General features: G+C 31.3%; 2 protein-coding genes across 2 annotated transcripts; one reads left to right on the top strand and one right to left on the bottom strand.

Moving 5' to 3' along the window:
• The first annotated feature begins 1,828 nt into the window (after positions 1-1,828).
• On the top strand, positions 1,829-2,374 carry LOC126774259 (uncharacterized). The gene has a single exon (XM_050495695.1). The coding sequence runs from the start codon at positions 1,894-1,896 to the stop codon at positions 2,347-2,349; it is 456 nt and encodes a 151-aa protein (XP_050351652.1). The 5' UTR covers positions 1,829-1,893; the 3' UTR covers positions 2,350-2,374.
• A 372-nt stretch (positions 2,375-2,746) lies between these two features.
• LOC126774216 (BTB/POZ domain-containing protein 6) lies at positions 2,747-22,396 on the bottom strand. Its single transcript, XM_050495634.1, has 2 exons — positions 22,071-22,396; positions 2,747-5,290 (listed from the first exon to the last, which is right to left on the bottom strand). The coding sequence occupies exon 2, from the start codon at positions 5,264-5,266 to the stop codon at positions 4,043-4,045; it is 1,224 nt and encodes a 407-aa protein (XP_050351591.1). The 5' UTR covers positions 5,267-5,290; positions 22,071-22,396; the 3' UTR covers positions 2,747-4,042.

The raw sequence follows: 22,396 nt of genomic DNA, 5'->3' as shown, positions 1-22,396 counted from the left end.
AAAAATAAAGATTCGACAAAAGCCTACTCTAACCTCTTTTCCAGTTATTGTTTTATTAATTGGTTATTAAATTATTTATTTAATAATACAATAATAAAAAATCTATGTGCAACGAATTTAGAATGTAATAAGAAAAACTAAACTTCGAATCTGACAACCTCAGATATTTTATGCTATCCATCCTCGTATTGAGATTTTTCTATTGCGTTTATATTACTTATGTAATAACAAACAATACTTAATACTAAATTTTTAGGTTTGGTAATAGTTTATTGACATTAACAGCAACAACATCCAATTAAAATGAAAACATAGTTACAGTAACAATATAGTTAAAGATTTCATATGACAAATAAAAAAAAAACCTTGTACCGTAAATAAAAAAATGCAATCAAAGTGACACTTGTTAAGATCTTCTCACACTAACAATAATTAGGAGCGGTGTACAAAACACAATGGGACACATTGAGCCCATATGTGCAAAATTATTTACGGCCGATTGAGACCACGTTGCCTCCAGATTTTTGGGTAAAAAAAGTAAACGTCAAAAGACTGACTCCGACTATTGCACTTCATCAAAAATAAATTTACCTTCAAATAATACAATTTCAACCTGCTCAAGTCATTGTCATTTTAACACAATAGAATTAAAAAAAAAATGGAACCCAAGCTTCCCCAAACTATTGTCAGTACAGATACGAACCTGAATTATTGTTTTTGACCAACTTTATCCTTTGTATTCTCGAGTGGTTTTTGAATAGATACTCCTAAACGTTTTTGTGTAGCACTTCTAATCTGTATAACAAGTGTGACATTGAAAGCTCGTATTTTTTTCTTAATTTAAACGGTTTTTAAATACAATTTAATGTAACTGGCAATATGTCCTAGGTTCCTTTTAAGATTTTATATTAAAAATATTTTGCATGAATTCTTTGAAGTCGTATTCATAAATAAAAATTCAACCTAAAATATATTATCACGTGATTAACAACACAATTAATTACTGTCTGACTTTTAAAAACAGGCATCTACTTACTAAGTGTAAAAATAATACTCTTTCTATATTGGTGTAATTAAAAAAAAAAAAAAACCATGACAATTTTTTAAATCAAATATATATAAAATTAAATATAATTTGATTTTTTTTAAATCAATTACCTACTTAAAACATTTGGAATTTATGATTTCAAGCTAGGGTTGGACTAGCTTTTTCATCTCTGGTTAATTCAAAAGTTGTTGCATTGACAAACCGTAATGACTTACATATTTATATATATATTTTCTTTGACGTACAATATATCGATAAAAAAACATGTATATTTAAATATATTATGTTAATTTCATGAATTATGTTTTATTTCTCAAAAAAGTGTTAGCCACTTTCAATGACTAATACTGTGTTTTGTTTAAGAAGATAAAATTATTCACGGTTCTAAATACCTTAGTTTGAAAACCTTTTAAAACAAAATCCAGGTAGGGTTTTATTATATGCATTTTGTTACTTTTAAAATTCATTTTATTTTTAAATATTTTGTTATTAGTCGAGTCACTAGATGGCAGTATAAGGAATATTAGATTCTTTATACTGCCATCTAGTGGCTTTTTTTAAAAGTCCTAACAAATCATCAAGTATGATATAAGGTAAATTCTTCAATACAATTTCAAACATAACCGTAAGGTGGCGCTGTTAGTAATTTGTTTTGAATACGAAAAAATCATAAATGCCTTCTAAAAATGACAACATGTTCTCCGAAGTTTAAAACGATAACCTAATAATGTGACACAATAATTGACAGTAAATTTACAGAAAACTATGACTAAATAGGGATTTATCACTCTAACAATTTTAAAAATAAATAAAAAAACAGTAGTGAGTGGATTATTTTACGGACCATGTCAGAGCTATTTCATAAAAGCTGTTACACATCACGCAGCACTGGATACAAGTATCGCACGCTATCTACTAATACAGGAGAGAAGAAGCGACGAGAGAGCAAAGAAGATTCAACGTTCGATAGAAAATTTAAAGAATTAAAAGGTGAAATAGGTTCACGAATTATGAAAGAGGTAGATGAAGTACAGAGAGCAAGACAATCTATTCAGGACAAATTTGAAAAAATCGATGCAAAAATAAATTCAATGCTTAATATTCAAACTACAATAACACTATTAAGAAATGATTTACGACAAGCGGAGAACATTTTGGTAGACACGATTGAAAAAGTCGAAAAAATGGAGGGGATCATCGGAGAAAGCGAAGCTTCCAGCCTCCAATCTCGAAGCTCGTATTGCAAACCTCAGCAATCGATTGTTACGAAGAAAGAATCAGTATCGCTGCGAATCACTTAAACTTATTCCTACTTACTACTGCTACTATAATTTAATGAAATATCCATTATAGGGTTTTTAAATAAAAAAATAAGTTTGGAACAGTTGATTTTTCTTTATTTGTCTTCATATTTAATTTAGGACATAAATGCAGCTCCGAGCTGAACATATAATATATCGTTACAATCATAAATTATAACATTTAATGGAAACATTTTTATTGTTTTATCGTTTCAAACGACACACCGATGATGTACACAGATATTCTAACACATAATTACCTTAAAATATAGATAAAGGAGGTACATTGAAAAAATACTTAAAAACTAGTTAAATATTTTTTATTACATTTTTTTAATATAAGTAATGGTAATTTTGGAAAATTTTATTTTTTGAAAGTAAAGATATAGACTGATGTGCTACCATATCAATGTTAAAGCTTTTGAATACAATTGGTAATACATAGTAGTAAGATAGTCTCATTATTAATTATAACATTCAAAATTTTTTCCAAAAGTCAAAATTTTACAAATATTAGTGTTACAGTTCATGTGTCAAGAATAGAAAGAGGATAATATTATTTACCAAAATACATTCAATACTATTTTGTCTAAACATTTATTACATATTTTTATTAATCAATCGATAAATTTACTTAAATGACCTATCATAGCTAGATAGATAGATAGTTTTATATTTTTTACTGTAAACTCTAAAAATAATCTTATAATAAACATCAAATATGGCACAATCTAAATGTATCTAATATTTATTTGAGTTTATAATAATATGACGTTGAAAACTCGCTCGAGAGAAGGCAGTGTCGTTCCGTGAAAACTTGAAGAAATAATCATAGTAGCTAAATTTAAAATACAACAAACAGACGTAAGATTTCATCTGTACTTAAATTAAGACTAGCGCACCATTAACAATTGTAGGAATATTTATCTAAACTAAAATCAATTAAAGAATAACAAGCATTTTACTCATCCCTTCCTTACCTTGCTTTTCTTCTCAATGTTTTTCGCAACCTTATAAATTTTGTAGCTGCGGTAATACCACATTAACTTAAATATAAAATAAAGATGCCTAAGATGCAATCAATAAAGTAATCGCATTAATTAAATTTAACGCTGAACACAATGTCGCACATGTAAAAAATAACAATTTTCTAGAATACTTAAAAAAAGTCAGGTATAGTAAATGCAACAAAATTAACCTATTTTAATTATTTGTGCACCAAATCGTTACACGCTTCGACGTTAATTCGAACCTTTTCTACGCGATTTAAAATATACGTATCGAACTAAATTACATTTATCACTAGAATTAAATAAAACAAGTAATATCGCAGCTGAGCTACCGATATCATTTTCAGCAGTTTCAAACCTATCATGACATTAAATAATTTATCATAATATTTTAATTCTGATTAAATGGGATCTTAATAGCCTTTGTTTTTCAAATGTGGCTTCGTTTCGAAGCAATATTTATCTTATAATCATCATTATTTTGTTAATGAGTAAATCATTCTAAATGACTGCCTCATTTAAACTTTGTTATTTAATTTTGTTTTCAATGTAGAATTTTCTTTAAAACCAATTATAATTCATCACATTTTTTTAATATAGGTACTAGATTTAGATAAATTAGAATAAAAATATTCTTGGTTTTGTTTATCTCGCTATTTAACTTGTTTGAAAATTTGATGCTCTTAATCAAATAAACAGACAAATGCATGAATTAACCCATGGAAGCAATCCGAGCAACAGTTGTTCTTAGGTGGTATTCTGGTTTCTTCCGGCTCAAAGCATGGTTGTTTTAGTTTTTTCGGTCGACGTCCACATAGTTTGCTGGGTTTAGGTTCATCAAGTGGCTCAGACCGTGGGCTCAAAGAAACTGGAGCAGCAGCAGGCTCAGCAGGTCGAGGATGTGCCCACCGACGGAGCATTGCTTCTTGTTCGGCACCTACTGGAACAGGGGCGGAGAGTTTTCGTGCACGTGCTATTACTAAAGCACGTTCTATCGGTTCTAACAATTCTAAAGCCAGAGCTCTATCTAATTCTTCTCCCACGAGAAGTAAGTACCGTGGACAATATGCCAATTCACCAAGCGCAGCACGTTTATTACCCGGTGTTAATTCACGCTTTGTTCGTTTGCAAGCAGCTGTGCTCCAGCGCGCAAGCGCTTCTGCTAAAACAAGTTCGCTGGATACCCGTAGAGTATCGCGTTTTACTATTAACGCCAAATCCTCATATGTGAGATCCTCAAGTTTTTCGTGAGTCAGTGCTGCATCTGCATTATCATCGATAACTAGTAGTGCATTGTGTGCAAGTGAATCGCACCACATAGCGCAATGTGCTAACGTTCTAGCAGCGGCATCGCTCTCAAGCGCAGGCAATGGTGGTGCCGAAGCAGCTCCTGGTAGTCTTGCGCATAAATATCTTAAGTCACGTAATATTTCCAACGCTACTTCAGCATCTAGCATTTCATCAAGCCGACGGGCACATCTTTCTGCGAGTTGGGGACACAGAAACTTATAAGCGGCATTAAGGGTTGTCCTAGCCGTAAACACAGTTGATAACTGTGTTGGTTCACAATAGTAATAGCGGAGCAACTGCTCAAAGCCTCTCCGATCTATATAATCGACTACTATTACATCTGCTTTAGTGGAGAGTAATGCGGCAAAAACTGGGCTAGTAGCGGCGAGTACGCGGCGATGTCCAGGGAATCGAAAGGTATCCCCATTGATTCCAGCCACAAATATGATGTCGCTTTGCTTTTCGTTGTCATATAGCCTAGAATTTTCATCTATTTGCAGTTGGTCATATTGTCCATATTCAGACATCGCCAAAGACTGAATACCGGATGTAGATGCCTGTGATATTTGGCCTTCAAGACCATCGTCTATACACGCAGGGTTGGTTACGACAGTCATGTTGTTGATCTTTTTCTACTCCGTCTGAAAGAAGAAAATATTCTTTTTATAATATTTTTTGCATATTGAATTTTATATAAAGCTATGATAGAGTATGTTTAGGAGCAGTGTACATACTGAGGTATGCGAGCCGCTAAATAGTTCTCTTAGCGCCCTTATTATGTGCGAGGATATCAGAGCCATATAAAGAATAATTATTACCTCGGTTTGTATTACGATTCATTCTAGGTGCTAAATAGAAACACAAGGGCAATTGATATACGAATAATATTTTTTACAATTCACCGTCATATAATTTCATATATTTTAGTAAATATATATATATACAAACCGAGGTAATAATTATTCTTTATATGGCTCTGATATCCTCGCACATAATAAGGGCGCTAAGAGAACTATTTAGCGGCTCGCATACCTCAGTATATATATATATATAGTAAATAAATATATATATATTTTATATTGTTAATCTAAGCTCAACACACTGAACACACTAAAAGTCTTCTAAAAAAACTTTGACATTTACCGAGACAAATAATGTGAAGCATTTTGGGTAAACGAATTACTTCTATTTATTTCTGGGTATTTCACTTGTTCCTTAATCAACAAAAATAATTAAACTAAGATATGATTTTCAATTTGTATGAAAATGAACATCATATATAATATATATATATTTTTGTAAAAGAAAACTAATTCTTGGATTAAATCAAGGTATGTTACACATTGACCGGAAGAACCATGCAGAATTGTGCGTCAATTTCTTAAAGCTATGCTTACTGGTAATGCGTCATTTCTCTTACATTCCCTAGCGTATTAACAGAACTATACGCAGAGCTCCATATTCTAAACATTCAACAATAATCAAATGCCATCAGTATCCAAACTAAGGCACTTAAAACTAGAGTGACTGAAAGTTAATAAAAGTTTAAAATAATTGTAGTGGTAAATTAAAAAAGTAAAGAGTGAATATTATTTATTTTAAAGACAATTACCTTATATATGAAAATATATTTTAAGTATCATTGTTTGAGGTTTACCTTCGACACCGTTTGAACGATTATTCTAAAAGTTGACACATACCTTCATGTATTCATATTGGAATAGTGTATATAAAAACTCTACCAAGTTTTAACTTGGTAAGGCGTCGCGTTGTAGCACATTAATAACAAATATAATATAACAACAAAAACAAATATAATACCATTCGATCGATCGATGATAATTATTGATATATATATACCCAGACAATTATATAGATTACAATATGACCTATTGACAAACGATAGCGTTATCCACTAAAGCTAAAATGAGTAGAGTGGAGAGGATACGAGAATCTCTACTGAAACCAAGCGAAACAGATTTATGGCAATATCACAATCATGAACAAATCATGAAAAAAAAAAACAAAAACAAACAAAGAGAGAAGAGATATTCCCGTAGAAGACCTGAAATCTACCAAAGCGTCTCAAATTTAGATATCTCATGTCATATTTTGTAGATTAATTTAACATTTCTAACGTTATTAAAAAGAGTTTAAACCTGCATAAATAAATAATATTAAGAACGGGTATAAAACAAAATTGCTAACATTTTTCTTGATTTTACAAGATGTCATTCCAGTTTAGAATTAAAACAAAATATTGTGTGTATAACATTATAATAAAATTAAGTCCTCTAATTTTTACATTTTACATACATTATCAAGGGCTGCATTAGGTTTTTTTTTGTAAATCCTTTTCATTTAAATTTTATAACGATTAAAAGCTTTTGCGCTTAATACAAATATAGATAGCCCACATTAACACAAATATTAATGTGGGCTATCGTTTCTGGAAGATCACCAGATGGCGCCACTAGCGAGTAAGATTCTTAGAGGACAGATATAGAAAATTGTTACCTATTTATTTAGCACGTGGATGAGATTAACGTGATAGGCTGAAGATAGCAGTTTTGTTTTGTTTTTGCAGTGAAGCATTGAAAGGAACATCATCAACAAGAGAAAACAAACATCGTGATTTGCAAGAGCCGTATAAAAATTTTGCCACATGTGTACACCATATACACCAATCTACGCTGGAACTGCGTGATGGAATAAACTTCGGAGTCTCCCTTAGAAGCTACTCACTAGACCACTGAGATATATACATATATGTATACTAGAATATAAGTACTTTAATAATACCTACAGTTAATTTTAATTAGCGATATAATTTGTTTAAGCGATTCTATGATTTATTTATACATAAACGATTTTTTGAGCGTTTAGGATACAAAATAATAAGAACTATATCAAAATCTCTATAAAAACTTTAAATGATTTTCAAATCATTGGTTTCATAATAATAAAATCGGTTTAACTCGTTTTGGTTTATTTTTATAAAAACATTTCGTTCATCATGGCGGCCAATTATTTTTGTTTCTGTTGCAATCTAAACTCTTCCCCGTATATTTATAACTGATCCACGAAATGCATTTCGAAACTGCAGCGACATAACGATTGTCCGATATTTGATGATTCCTAGTGACCTATATAAATACATGCGCATAGCTACGGTGTTGAACTTAAATTGCCCTATATTTAGATGCAGAATTTAAGCTTACGAGAGTATGGAACGGGTTTCTGCGAATAGTTCATTTTCATGAGTGTCGAACAAAAACGGTATTGTTAGTGAAATTCAAAGAAACAATTACTTACGTACCTATTGAAGGTATTTATTGCTTGTACGTATGTAGTAAAGAAAGTAAAGAAGAAGTAAGTCTAGAAGTTAATTTTAAGTCTTAATTTCTAAAGGTTGGGGAAATAAGAAATTGGATTTTTCCGTCGAAATTAGTCATTTACATCTTACTTTGTAAGTTAGTAATGTTTGTACAATTTACACTCTGTGCCTCGGATAGCACGTAAATTATAAATATACGGGTTCTGCACCTAAACTTTTTCAGGTAGTGGTTTTGACATATTATATGTATATCTTAAGTTGTTAGCTAATCTCATATGAATCTCGTCTAAATATAATCATCATCACATTTAATAGGATTATTACTTTAAGTATTACAAGTTATAGCGAATAATAATTCTGCAAATGCGATTAAAATTAAACCTATTAAAAGTTCACATACTACAGTTGAAAGGTTAATGTTTCAGTTGTCTCGTTCTACTACCTACCCGTTTTTCTTGTTCTAGTGTTTTTGCGTTCGTAAATCTACATCATGATAAAATACGATAATTTTAACCGACATCTTTCGATTTTTAATTTACAAAATACAAAAATATATACCTACCTACAAAAGTTAGGTTCAGGTTAGGTTGATGGTGGAAAAGAATACATAAAAAATTTTAGTAATTTAATATTAATAACTTACAAGAATAAATACAAAAAATAATTATTGTTTATTTAAGCTAATATATTTTAGTTTATTATTTTCTATATAATTATATTCTCTCATATATCTTCCTTTTTAAGGTTTCTTTCATTGTACTATCGTTAATTAAATCATTATTGAGAAGACATTGGCCGTTATTTCATTGCGCTTCCACTAGTTATAGTTGAATATATAACGTATCTCAATTTTTTCCCGACACATGCAGGTAATCTCACGATTTTTTCCTTTATCATCGAGTATGACATGATTAAATTACTCTTAGCTACACTTTCACGTTCTAGGACCTAGACTTCTACTAAAAACCAATTTATTATTATAACCACAGAACAAATACGGCTTTCAGTTATCATAGCAAATAATTGTACCTAATAACCGACATTTTTTTTTTATTAATTTAATATGAAACTTGAAACTCAACAAAACTTAACTCCACGCTTTTCTTAATATTTATATAATCTTGTTCTTTTAGAGATCCCGACTTTTTAGGCTAACTAAATATTTAGAAACTAATACTGTCGCTTTCTATGAGAAAGATCTCTGAAAAAGGCCTAACACCACACATATGTACACACACAATAATTATAATAATGCCCTCCATATCGATTTCGGCCACGGCGGCCAATCTCAAGAGAAATTAGCCAACTGCCCAGGAGATATTATAGTGCACAAGTGTGCGCGCAAAGACAGGTGCACTCTGTATTCCCTAACTCTTATAATCCGATGGGACGGCAATCCGATACGACCGGAAAGAGTTCACTTTACATGCTTTCCGAGGCACAGAAATGTACCCACTTCCAACTTCCACACATAGGTATGGAGGGTACGAAGACTACAACACAATAACCGCACTCAAAATAAGCCAGCCATGCGCAATATGATAAAATGATTATATTTCTCCATCATACAAAATGTACGAAATTGTATTGAACTGTAATTTTCGTTATAAATATAAAGCTGTATATTTTCTGGAAGAGCAAACGCCATCGATGTCTGTCTCCTTCAAAGTGTACTCAGTATTGAAGTACAGTATGAAGGAGGAATGTTACGATGGATGCGTTATTTAAACAACACGGTTACTCAGGTTCACAATAAAGTTATAAATACGAGGTCCAAGGCTTTATATTCACATTGACCTGTTTATTCAAGAATAAACTCGACGCAAATTTAAACAAGTGTAATACTGCGATGAATATTAAATTGCCATAGCTATTTACTCATTTCCATTCATATAAAAAATTATAATAATTTAAATTTTAGATATTAAATGTTTCAGTTAATTCTGTTTAATAATTACTTATATATGCGGTACTTAACGCTCATTTAAATGTTTTAAATGAAAACTAGCTATCCGTCCCGGCTTCGCATATTCAAATGTTACATATATATAATTTAATAACTAAATAATTTACTGGTGGTAGGGCTTTGTGCAAGCTCGTCTGGTAGGTACCACCCTGATGCATCAGATGTTCTACCGCAAAACAACATTACTTGATATTGTTGTGTTCCGGTTTGAAGGGTGAGTGAGCCAGTGTAATTACAGGCACAAGGGACATAAAATCTTAGTTCCCAAGGTTGGTGGCGCATTGGCTATGTAAGCGATGGTTGACATATCTTACAATGCCATTGTCTAAGGGCGTTGGTGACCACTTACCATCAGGTGGCCCATATGCTCGTCCGCCTTTCTATTCTATAAAAAAAAATATTTAAAACGTCGCAGTAAAATCCATCTTTAAATTTTCTCATCTTACCTAATTAAATTACTCGTCGAAAAATGAATTTAATTATAAAATTAATAGCGTATTAAGTAAATGTTTAACCATATAACAGACACGGTTAGGAAACATCAGTCCTCTACCGATGCGTATATCCGAGTTGCGTAAAATGTCTTAAGAGTGATAATGTTAGCCTTGGTTTATGCCAAGGCGATTATTAATTAGATCACATTCGATATACATTGTTTATTAATATTTCTTTCTTCGAGATAATTAAACAACTAATTATCGACCAAATGAATATAAAAAAGATTATTAAATTTGAAAACTACTAAGCTAATTTTAAAACTTTTGCGCGTATGTATTTTTTTTTTGTGATTCAAATATTTATTTATATTATAAATATGTAATCATTATACAATCAATCGGTGAAGGAAAACATCGTGAGGAAATCTGCATGTGTCTAATTTCATTGAAATTCTGCCACATGTGTATTCTACCAACCCACATTGGAGCAGCGCGGTGAAATAAGTTCCACAACCTTCTCCTCAAAAAAGGGAGAGGAGGCCTTAGCCTAGCAGTGAGACATTAACAGGCTGTTACTGTTACTGTTATACAATATATAAATTGTAGTTGTTTACAATATCAATATATTGTTTACCACATATTTTAATAATATATTAACACTCAGTTGTTACAATACTTTTTCATAGCATTATTGCCATCCCACTGCCATTGTCCAAATTTGTACAGTGCCTGGTTTTCATTTTGATTTTATATATTTATTTAAGTCCCTAATGTAAATAATTCTTATGTAAATAAAATCAAGGGTCTTATAGGACATTTACAAAAATATTATTTCCAATAAATTATACAAAATTAATGTTTGAGTTGCAAACCACACGTGTTTATTCCATGTTCGCCACAGCCGTGTCACAATGCGGTTTGTACTAATGAATAGTAACTTTACTAAAGTATACAATTTGCAATTAATTTCTGAACACGCGCATCTATATTAACTATAATGTTCATAATATTGAGGAAATATTTTGGTCAACTGTGTGTGTCAAATTTTAACTCAATCGGATGGATAGAACTATTGCAATTTGACACATACACCTACTAGAACAGGTGAAGTTAAATAACAGTACAGTACAGTAACAGCCTGTTAATGTCCCACTGCTGGGCTAAGGCCTCCTCTCCCTTTTTGAGGAGAAGGTTTAGAGCTTATTCCACCACGCTGCTCTAATGCGGGTTGGTAGAATACACATGTGACATAATTTCAATGAAATTAGACACATGCAGGTTTCCTCACGATGTTTTCCTTCACCGTCAAGCACGAGATGAATTATAATCACAAATTAAGCACATGAAAATTCAGTGGTGCTTACCCGGGTTTGAACCCACGATGATCGGTTAAGATTCACGCGTTCTAACCACTAGGCCATCTCGGCTTATTAATAAAAGCTTGTAAAAATATTTTAAGCTAATTACTTGCCTCTACGCTTACAGATTTAAAGATAACAATATTTGTTTTGTATTTTTAATCAAATTGTTGAAATTCTGTTGAAATGTTTTATTCGAGCCGCTCTACAAATGTATTTTTTTTAATTGGACACGTAATGAATTATTTTGAAGAAATAATAGTTTGAAAAAATAAAATGGGCCATGCAATATAAACACAATGTTCGCGTATCAAACTGATGTACAAAATGTATATACATACATATTCATTATACACAAATTTAGCGTGCGTTCTTTCAATGTGAAGCGAAGATCGTCTCTGGAGATTCGGAAATAGAACTGCGCTGCGCCCGCGACACGCGGAAATGAATCTGTAACTCGCGCAAGCAAATCGAGTATTGCAGTCACGATTTCTCTAATATAGCTTGGAAATCACTCTTTATTCAATTTGTATAACTAAATTACACTACTCTTAGGAATTAAATCGTAAATAATTGTCTCACTTATTTGCTATAAAAATTTGTTATTTATTTGTATTCATTACATTAACATCTGGATTGATGACGTCTACTGATTAACTATTCTTCTGTCAAACATCAATACTCTTCATTACTATTTTACGGTTTAAAATTTTAATGAGTGCTATAATTACAAGCACATGCATATAAAATATTAGATCTCAGAGCGGTGTATAGAGTGTTTCATATTTCTTGCACTGCCAGTCTCTATATGTGAAAGTCACCGTCAGTTGAAACATTCGTATGCCTTTCTTAATTAAATTAAAAACTAACTAAACTTAAAGGCAAACCTGCAAATTGACTGTAAATAAATAAACCACTTCTTCACTACCAACTTTTTCGTCAACAACGGGATCTAAGATGTCCCTTGTGTCGGTAATTTCCCTGGTTCATTCACCTTTCAAATTGTACTCAATTCAAATAGAGCAAGGTAAGGTACGTAATTCTAAGAAGAAGAAGATAGTGTTTATAAATCATCTCGTGCTTAGCAGTGGAGGAAAACATCGTAAAGACGCCTGTGACATGTCATAAATATAGTGACTAAACATGTATTTTATGTTTAAAGCAAATAAATGGAATTGAATTGAAAAAAAAAGAGTTCAAGCGCAGAACTTTAAGTGCTTTTCGAGGCACGGAAGTTTATACAATTTCAACTTTCAGACTCTAGTCTGCTACTGAGATTTTCTGCCAGAAAAACCCAATAACTTTTTTTTCTTGCCCCACCTGGGATTTGAACCCAGAACCTCGAAGTCTACGGCCTTATATCTCCACTACACCAACGAGGCCTTCAAATACATTAGCTATTAAGGAACATATTTACTTAAATTACAGCATCGATAGCTACTTATTCAAATAGTCCTTTTCAGCTTTTCAAATATTTGTACAAATGGCCGCAGATTTCGTAAGACAACCATTTATGGTAGATCGACATTGAAATGTAAGTTACCTGTGTGTTAAGCAAAATATTGTAATATTATTTGTATTGTACAATTTGAGCTCAAGCTCATTCTATAGTAAACAAGACATATACCTAAAATTAAATGGAAATAGTAAATAGTTTCTTTTATTTATTTAAATTAAGCGTTAGAAGTCTACCGCAAAACTTCTTGTAAATGCCATTTTGGTTTTGTTTAATATGTATTATTTGGTAATGTTACGTAATTATGATTATGAATAACATTAAGGATAGTTTCATTATTATTTTATTGTCGAACAGTAAATTATATGTATGACTGTGTATTTGTACATATTTTTTAAAGTGCAAATAGCCCATACAAAAAATCGGTATAGAAAACTAACCATGAAGTTGTAATTTTGTCTATCTGGCTCGGAAACAATTATTATTAAGTAACCAAAAAGTCATTTTTATTTTGTCTATATCAAATATTTTTTACTCATATAAAGGACTCGAGCTCTACCCCCGTGGGTCGTAGCGTGATCGTTACATAGTCACCTTTATCAATAAATTGGCTATATCTAACTCTTCAACTTTATAACATTCGTTTAGATATACATAATCTCAAGAGGTGTATTATAGATTTCATAAAAAAAGTTAAAGAATGTAGAGACACGCCCGAATGCCATAACAAGTGACTATCAAATATCGTAGCGATGGCAGGGCCCGGGCGGCCCCGGCTTGTCGCCCTATATTTAGGAAGTGGGTCAAGAGTAACCGCGGAAACTATGGTACGGAACTGGATTTCATTTTATGGTAATTAATCAATTTTTAAAACATATATTTTTTTTAATTTAATAGAATCCGTGATAGTTTAGTATCTACTAATAAAAGGATAGCATTTGATTCTTATTTAATTATGAAGATTATCTTCTATTTGAACATGCAGTCTACCGTATGTTTTATCTTTAAACGTTTTGGAAACTGAACGTGTATATTTATTGAAAAATAAGTATTGAATTTCTTTTTTCTATAGACAGCAAAGAAAGAAATTTAATATTCATATAATTCAGATATTATAATACATCTTTGCCGAATGTGTTAACCGACCAGTCCACACCTAAATGTTGAATAATGGATAAATTGTAACAATTATTTATCACAAAAATAATTTAACAAGTCGCAGATCAAAGGTTATATGGTGACAGTGAAAGTAAGAAAAACAAAGGTATCAACTGTTTAATGTATTAATTTCTAAATTTAATTTGTTTGTACTGTCACCGACTCCCATAAATATCTGATTAGGTATTACAAATATTAAAATAACAATAATAGACTGACAAACTGTTCTTCAACGTAACTAAAACATATTTTTTATTTAATTTACTTTAGTAGGTATATCTAATAAATTTATAGACATTTTATTGTCGTAACTCTGATGACGTGCTTTGAACGGTGTACAAGTATGACTTAGATTTATATTTCAGTTGGTTTGTAGATACAATTTAAAATACGGTGAATTACTTGGTATTCATAAAAGAAGATTTTGAATAAAAAAACTTTATAGTTAGTTCTCCACTTGAATTTCGGCTATTGACATTAAAACATCTATAAAACGTTAAGGTCAAAATACTTGGCGATGAGCAACCGATACAGATCCACGAGCTAATTTGAATCACGAAATGGATGAATCATTTCCTTAGAGCTAAGGGTCATACACTCAACACGTAAGTAATAATATTTCTGTTACTTTGTCTGTCAGTTTTAATTTTTGAAAGTTGGCTGTTTACTGAAAGGAAACAAAAAATCATCATATTTTGTATATTACTTAAAAATGGAATGTATAAAATAGTTTCTCTGTCCATAAGCAAATAATTTAAAAACTGTACATAATTGACAACTTGAAAACGAGTAATTTGAAATAATAATAATTATTTATTAAGTTTATTCTAAGCCAGTAATAAGATAACTCGAATAAAATGAGATGAGCATAATTGTTTTAAAATAATTATAAACAAAGATAAATAGAATTATTTCATCTATATCTTTTTTCTTGCATAAACAAATTTACGTAGTACATGAAGATTTCGTATATTGTATATAGATTTAATCTACAAGTAATAAAGTATGTTGTATGTTTTTCACGTAGTGATCGATACAACGCTAGTACGTTTGTGTCTTAATAAACATGAAGTTCATAAATTATTGAACACTAATATATGGGTATTTATATTTCTATAATACTTGGTGATTTATATAGTTGCTTTTTATACAAAGATATAAAATCATATATATCGTATTAAAACATATGGCTGGTTAGTTATTCACCCAGAGAATCGGAATTACCGGTGGCAGGGCTTTGTGCCAATTCGTCTGGGTAGGTACCACCCACTCATCAGATATTTTACCGCAAAACAGCAGTACTTGGTATTGTTGTGTGCCGGTTTGAAGGGTGAATGAGCGGACACAAGGGACATAACATCTTAGTTGTCAAGGTTGGTGTGATGGTTAACATTTCTTACAATGCCTATGTCTATGGGCGTTGGTGACCACTTACCATCAGGTGGCCCATATGAGCATATGCTCATCCGCCTTCCTATTCTATAAAAAAATGCGATTCAATGAGGAAAGAGACTAATTGTCAAACATGTAAGATTTATATATTCTTTTCTATTCTTAAACAAACAACAACAACAAATTGAATGTTCCTAATGTGTAAATTAAATAATATTTCTTATACATAAGCGGATTATACACGAGGCATATTTTATAGAGATAAATCGAAATTTTAGTTTAGCCATAAAACTTGTAGTCAAGTGTATCAGAGTCTAAAAAGTTTGTCATTTGTCACTATTTAAAAATATATCTCATAAATAAAGCTATATGCAATAAAAACGTTACAAATTGAGAAACTAACCACAAATCTGGAGCTATAAGTACGGACGTAAATACTTTAGTAACAAGGAAAACTTGAATATTATTATTTTACATATTTACAACAATATTACTTGTTTTATATTTTACTAGCTGACCCGTGCCCACTTCGTTGGGCGGTAAACATTTTTACTTGTGATTGATTGGCCGAACATTAATAAAATTGTCTCGCGTATTTACCGTACCGTAACAGCCTGTGAATGTCCCACTGCTGGGCTAAAGGCCTCCTCTCCTCTTTTTTTGAGGAGAAGGTTTGGAGCTTATTCCACCACGCTGCTCCAATGCGGGTTGGTAGAATTCACATGTGGCAGAATTTCAGTGAAATTAGACACATGCAGGTTTCCTCACGATGTTTTCCTTCACCGTAAAGCACGAGATGAATTATAATCACAAATTAAGCACATGAAAATTCAGTGGTGCTTGCCCGGGTTTGAACCCACGATCATCGGTTAAGATTCACGCGTTCTTACCACAGGGCCATCTCGCGTATTTGATATTTTAAATTATCTCTTAAGCTATGCGACCAAAAAAAAACTTTAAAAATTTTATTTTATCCAAATAAAATTTCCTTGGTAATAAAGCAATTTATTTTGAAATAGATTGACGTATATGAAAAACCGTCTAATAGAAATATCACTCGACAGATTACGACACGGTCGCGGTTTCATACCTATGTCGTAGGTATTATCTCTTTAACCATTCATCCAAATTATATGCAGTAAAAGGGAAAGTCTTTTGTTTTAATCACTTGAGACAATAAGTTTACTTATTTTGATAATAATTCATAATTGTTGATAATAGGACCAATAAACATGACCTAACGATTTAAATTATTTTTTTAATATAAAAAAAACAACTTTTTGTGACTTAAATATAAAAGTTAGATATATGCTATCGCTGAATTTTTTGTAGGCATTATCAAGCTCTACAACTTTTCTCTAGAACTCAATCATATGTATATCTCTCATCGTTAAGGCAGCGTTCGTAGGAAACGTTTTCGTTCGACCGTTTTTTCTCCGATTTACTTTGCAAATCCCACTACCACGAAAAAGTCTTTTTATTTTTCGGGTTAATATATAGCCTATGACACTCATAAATGATGTGGCTTTCTATTGGTAAAAGAATTTTCAAAATCGGTTAAGTAGATCCAGATATTAGCCTCTACAACCTCACAAACTTTACCTCTTTACAATATTAGTATAGACTAGCGAAATCACGCTGACAGTCCTGCCTGTTTAAAAATGTTACCAACATCTATGACAAGCGATCGATTAACCGTATAGTTGACATGCTATAGCGCCATCTAGTGGAGAGTTACAACAAGTCTAAAACATTCTTCATGAAAAATACATAATATATGTGCCAATTTTCATGGTAATCGGTAGAACTGTGTTGACACCGTTTCACCGGTTATCTTTATTTATTAAGTTGTATATGATGGTAAGTGGTCACCACTTACCATCATTCACTTACATTGGCGAGGTAAGAAATAATAACCATTCCTTACATCGCCAATACGCCGTCAACCTTGGGAACGAGATTTTTATTAATTTATAAGTTTATTAATCTCAAAACAACGAACTTTTTTATATTTATTTCCTAATTTATGATATTAGACGTTATGATTTTAGTCATCTTGAAAAAGTAAACCAATTTTTCTATAGATGTTTTGTTAATTTGAATTAAGAAAATATTATTATAAAATTACACAACAAAATGTTGTTAAAATTCTATGTAAACTCGTAAGAAATAGTCAGAAAGGGGTAACTTTCCCATTGTACTAATTATGCGTTTATTCCACATCATAGAGTTTAAACAAGGGTGCAATGATTTCGTGTTCATACAAATATTGTTCAAAAGCGAAATTGAATTTGAAGTGCCTTTTAATTTTATAATTTAAATAAATTATGGTTCTATCATCGCCCACGCAATGAACAGTTAATTGTAATTATGCTAATAAACTTACATAAAACTTTTAATAATAATATTTATTAAAATTCTTTGGTATATACTCAACGGTATAATTGTTTCTGTATAGCAGTAATAATTTGTTAAACGTTTAATAGTTATAAATTAAATAAAAACTGATAGAGCAAACATATTTTTTGAAAATTGTTTGGTACCTATCTGTAAATGGATATTAGTGATTAGCTTAAAAAATATTAAAGTTACGTTCGCAACTCCCTGTTTTAAAACAGGGAAGAATTAACTTTTTAAAGCCTTCTAGTTCATCTGTGTATATATTCCAATATAAGTAGTAGGTACACGATTATCTTTTTAATATATGAATTATATGAAAAACATTCGTATTCGTATTTATATTCTACGAAGGTTATCGACCTGCGTAGAATAAGTATTCATTAACTATGAACGAATTAAATGTCCCTACATTTACAGGTATCATTTTTAAAGAACTCTTAACGAAGCAATTTGAAGCGTACTTACAAATAACTTAATAACCAGCACAGCAGTGCAGCCCTCTCAATGCACAAAACAGTATGAGAGTTCATTTCTAAGTCAGGGGTTAATATACATCGTTATTAATCATACATATTCCCTAAAACTATGGAATCGTTTGTGAATAGAATTTGCCATTGCACCCGCAAAAATTCCATGAGAGGAACTTTTGAACATGACATTTTACCACGAACACGTCATTTTGTACGTAATAATTTTTACTACAAAACATCAATGACCCAGTCATGCGGAAAAACAATATATATTACTGGTGGTAGGGCTTTGTGCAAGCCCGTCTGGGTAGGTACCACCCACTCATCAGATATTCTACCGCAAAACAGCAATACTTGATATTGTTGTGTTCCGGTTTGAAGGGTGAGTGAGCCAGTGTAATTACAGGCACAAGGGACATAAAATCTTAGTTCCCAAGGTTGGTGGCGCATTGGCTATAAGCGATGGTTGACATTTCTTACAATGCCAATGTCTAAGGGCGTTTGGTGACCACTTACCATCAGGTGGCCCATATGCTCGTCCTCCTTCCTATTCTATAAAATAAAAAAAAAAAAAAAAAAAAAAAAAAAAAAAAAAAAAAAAAAAAAAAAAAAAAAAATATATATACATTTGAACAGAAAATAATCGTTCTTATTTATACCACTAGCTCTCCAGCCCGACTTCTTACGTCGTTATGACTCCGTTATTTGCTATTAATAGAAATAATACTTAGACTTTTCTATAAAATTTACATGATTTAAATATTATTTGTTAAATCTTGTAGTGTCCTTCTTGTTTATAAAATAGGAAGGTGAACAGACAAAAGAACCACCTGATGTTAAATGGTCTCCACCGCCCATAGATATCGGAGCTGTAAGAAATATTAACCATTCCTTACATCGCCAATGTGCCACCAAACTTAAGAACTAAGATGTAACATCCCTTGAATTATCCCTGTAGTTACACTGGCTTACTCCCTCCCCCTTCAACCAGGAATAAAGTAAATAAGGAAACAAAGACGTATCTAAAAGCCATTTTATTATTAGATGTTTTTATACATTAGTTGATGTAACGATTAATTGTACTTTAAAGTTCTTCTAAGGATTCAAGTATACAATCATTCTTTACAGGCGTACTCCTAAAGTATTTGGTGCTCATTGGCGTATTACATTACATACATTACAGTTGTAACCTTTTGATGTTGTCAAAGCAACTATGACTATATTCAGAGGCTAATATTAGGACACGTTTGAGATATAGAAGGCTCCAAGTTAATTCTTTAGGATTTCAGTTAATCAATGTACTGTATGATAAGTTTAATTTTAACGCTATTTTGGTAGTTGGTACCGGAGATTTGTAGATTAAAAATAAAATGCTAAAATGCTTGCGAAAAAAGTTTGATAATTTGGCAGTGTGACGTCTAAACCATGAAATGTTCCATATATATTTACTTTTATATGATTTACTTTTTGGATAAATTCGTAAAAAACAAACATTCAAAAACTTTATAACATTGATATGATAAATAACGAAGAATATAATATTTTTTTATAAGATAATAAAATTAATCCAGGAATCAAATGTACAAATGGCAATTAAAAAGCGTCATAAGTACCAACTAATTCTGATAATGTCACAAATATCTGCGCAAAATTAATTGGACTTTATAATAAAAGTAAAGAAAGAGCCTATAAATGTTTCGCTGCTGGACAAAGGCCTCCTTTCCTTTGCTTCTTTTTGATGAGAAGGGTTGGAGCTTATTACACCACGCTGTACCCAGCCCAGTTGCATCCAGACGTCAATAAAGGAATATAATTACTTCATTGAACGTAAATTATTTCATTTTTAATTATTGCTTTCAAATTCCTTATTATTAATTTTATGTTTTTGTATATTTTTGGAAACAAAATATGAAACAACAATGTTTAATTATATCTTAACAGCAATTACAAAAACCATTCTCAATAGCGAAAATGCGCAGTAAACATTGTTGTATACTAGTGTGTGCATGTGCTTCTACTGAAAAATCCAATAAATCTTTCAATTAGTCAATACGAGATTTTAACCCAATGCTACGAGACCAATAGAATGGGATAGTCATAATAGTATTATAAACAGGCAAGTCCGTTAGCGTTCAAAGCGAACGCTCAAACCTATAACAGATACTCGAAATCTTTATATAAATTATTTGCAATATAATATTTTTTTATTTTTAATTATTTAAAATAAAATGTCATGGAATAATCCTCAATTTTATTTATGCAAAATCGGGACGGAAAGCTTTACATATATATATTTGAGAATTAAGTACTCATAATGATAAGGACAAACCACATTGTTTTATTTTGAACTTAATAGAATTCTGTTGATATAAATTTACAAGGCGCACCATTTTACTAACAATTTCTAAGCGCTTAATGTTGTAATTATTTTCACTCTAATCCGTACTAATATTATAAATGAGAAAGTGTGATTGTTTATGATTCTTTCACGCAGATACATAGTATCGGGAAGTGATTTTTTTTGCACATTTTCGTATCTACTTTTTTATGCCGCTGTATGAAGACTTGTTATATATTTTTTTATTCCTTAGAAAATTACTAAATTGGAGAGTTGCCAACATGAAAAATTGTTCCAAAAGTGAACTTATGAGTAATAAACGAATCATTTTAAGATCAACAGCTTGGGCAGTTATTAGAAGAACCCTGATGATCATTTCATGATTCAGTACATTAGTCATGATTACAAACTACTACATACCATGTATTAAATATTTTCATTATATAAATCGTATTTTCGTAGTTGATTACAGGTTTTTTGGACAAATACCAAAAAAATAAAATAACTTATTGTTTTTTATTTATTAACTGATTAACTTGCATATCTTCTATGTTAATATTATAAATTCGCACAGCTTACAAGTCACAAAATAAAACACTTTTTATATACTTGCTCATATTGGTTTTCTGTTTACGTTTCCAAATGTCTCTATTTTTTTTAATTTAACATTTAATAATATATAATAGACAAAGTTGTCTTCATAAAAAAACAGCAGAATAAAATGTTGAAAAATTTAAATATCAGTTAATACAAAGATAACGCCCTGGCGGCTGTCTCATTATACTATGCATATGTAAATTAAATATTAAAAAGGCATTACATATTATAATTAAATCGTTTAATTTAAGTCTGTTATAAGCTGTTGAAAATTATATAAATGACAAATTATGTTAAGATGTATTTAATACAAATTCGATAATGTATTTATTGTACAATAGCGTTCATTTCTATAGTTGTATAAAATATAACTGATTAAGCCCATTTACATATATCGATAATTAAAGTATCTGCAATTAATTAAAATGTAAAACGAATACAATGTTTGTGAAACGCCCATCAGCAAAACAAACAAAATGCTTTAAGGGCTAAATTTACTCGCGATACATTACCTGTTGTTGTATACAGAGTCGGGCAGTTCACATTTCAGGAACGACACTTAGTCAATCCGAATGTCCCGTAATTTCACAGCACTCACACGTTCACTTTGTTTATTGTTATAGTTATAGATATTCGGTAGACGTGCTGGAGGGCAGCGTGTGTTTGTTATAATGGCGAGCTGGATAATGAGCTCCGGGCAGTGGCAGGGTGCGATGCGCGCGCCGCCCGCCCTGGAAAAACCCGAGCGTTCAGTCGCGCACAGACACACTGAGCGCTTTCCCGCGCTAATATTAGCAGCGGTTTTCGCGTGGAGTCGCAACTAGCCTCCGATCGCGAA

This window comes from Nymphalis io, chromosome 16, assembly GCF_905147045.1.
Source record: "Nymphalis io chromosome 16, ilAglIoxx1.1, whole genome shotgun sequence".
Taxonomy (NCBI): Eukaryota; Metazoa; Arthropoda; class Insecta; order Lepidoptera; family Nymphalidae; genus Nymphalis; species Nymphalis io.
This window is presented reverse-complemented; position numbering and strand designations above follow the sequence as displayed.

Bases quoted from the DNA above. Each gene is read 5' to 3' on its own strand.
- LOC126774259 (XM_050495695.1), top strand. From the start codon at position 1,894: ATGTCAGAGCTATTTCATAAAAGCTGTTACACATCACGCAGCACTGGA.
- LOC126774216 (XM_050495634.1), bottom strand. From the start codon at position 5,266: ATGACTGTCGTAACCAACCCTGCGTGTATAGACGATGGTCTTGAAGGC.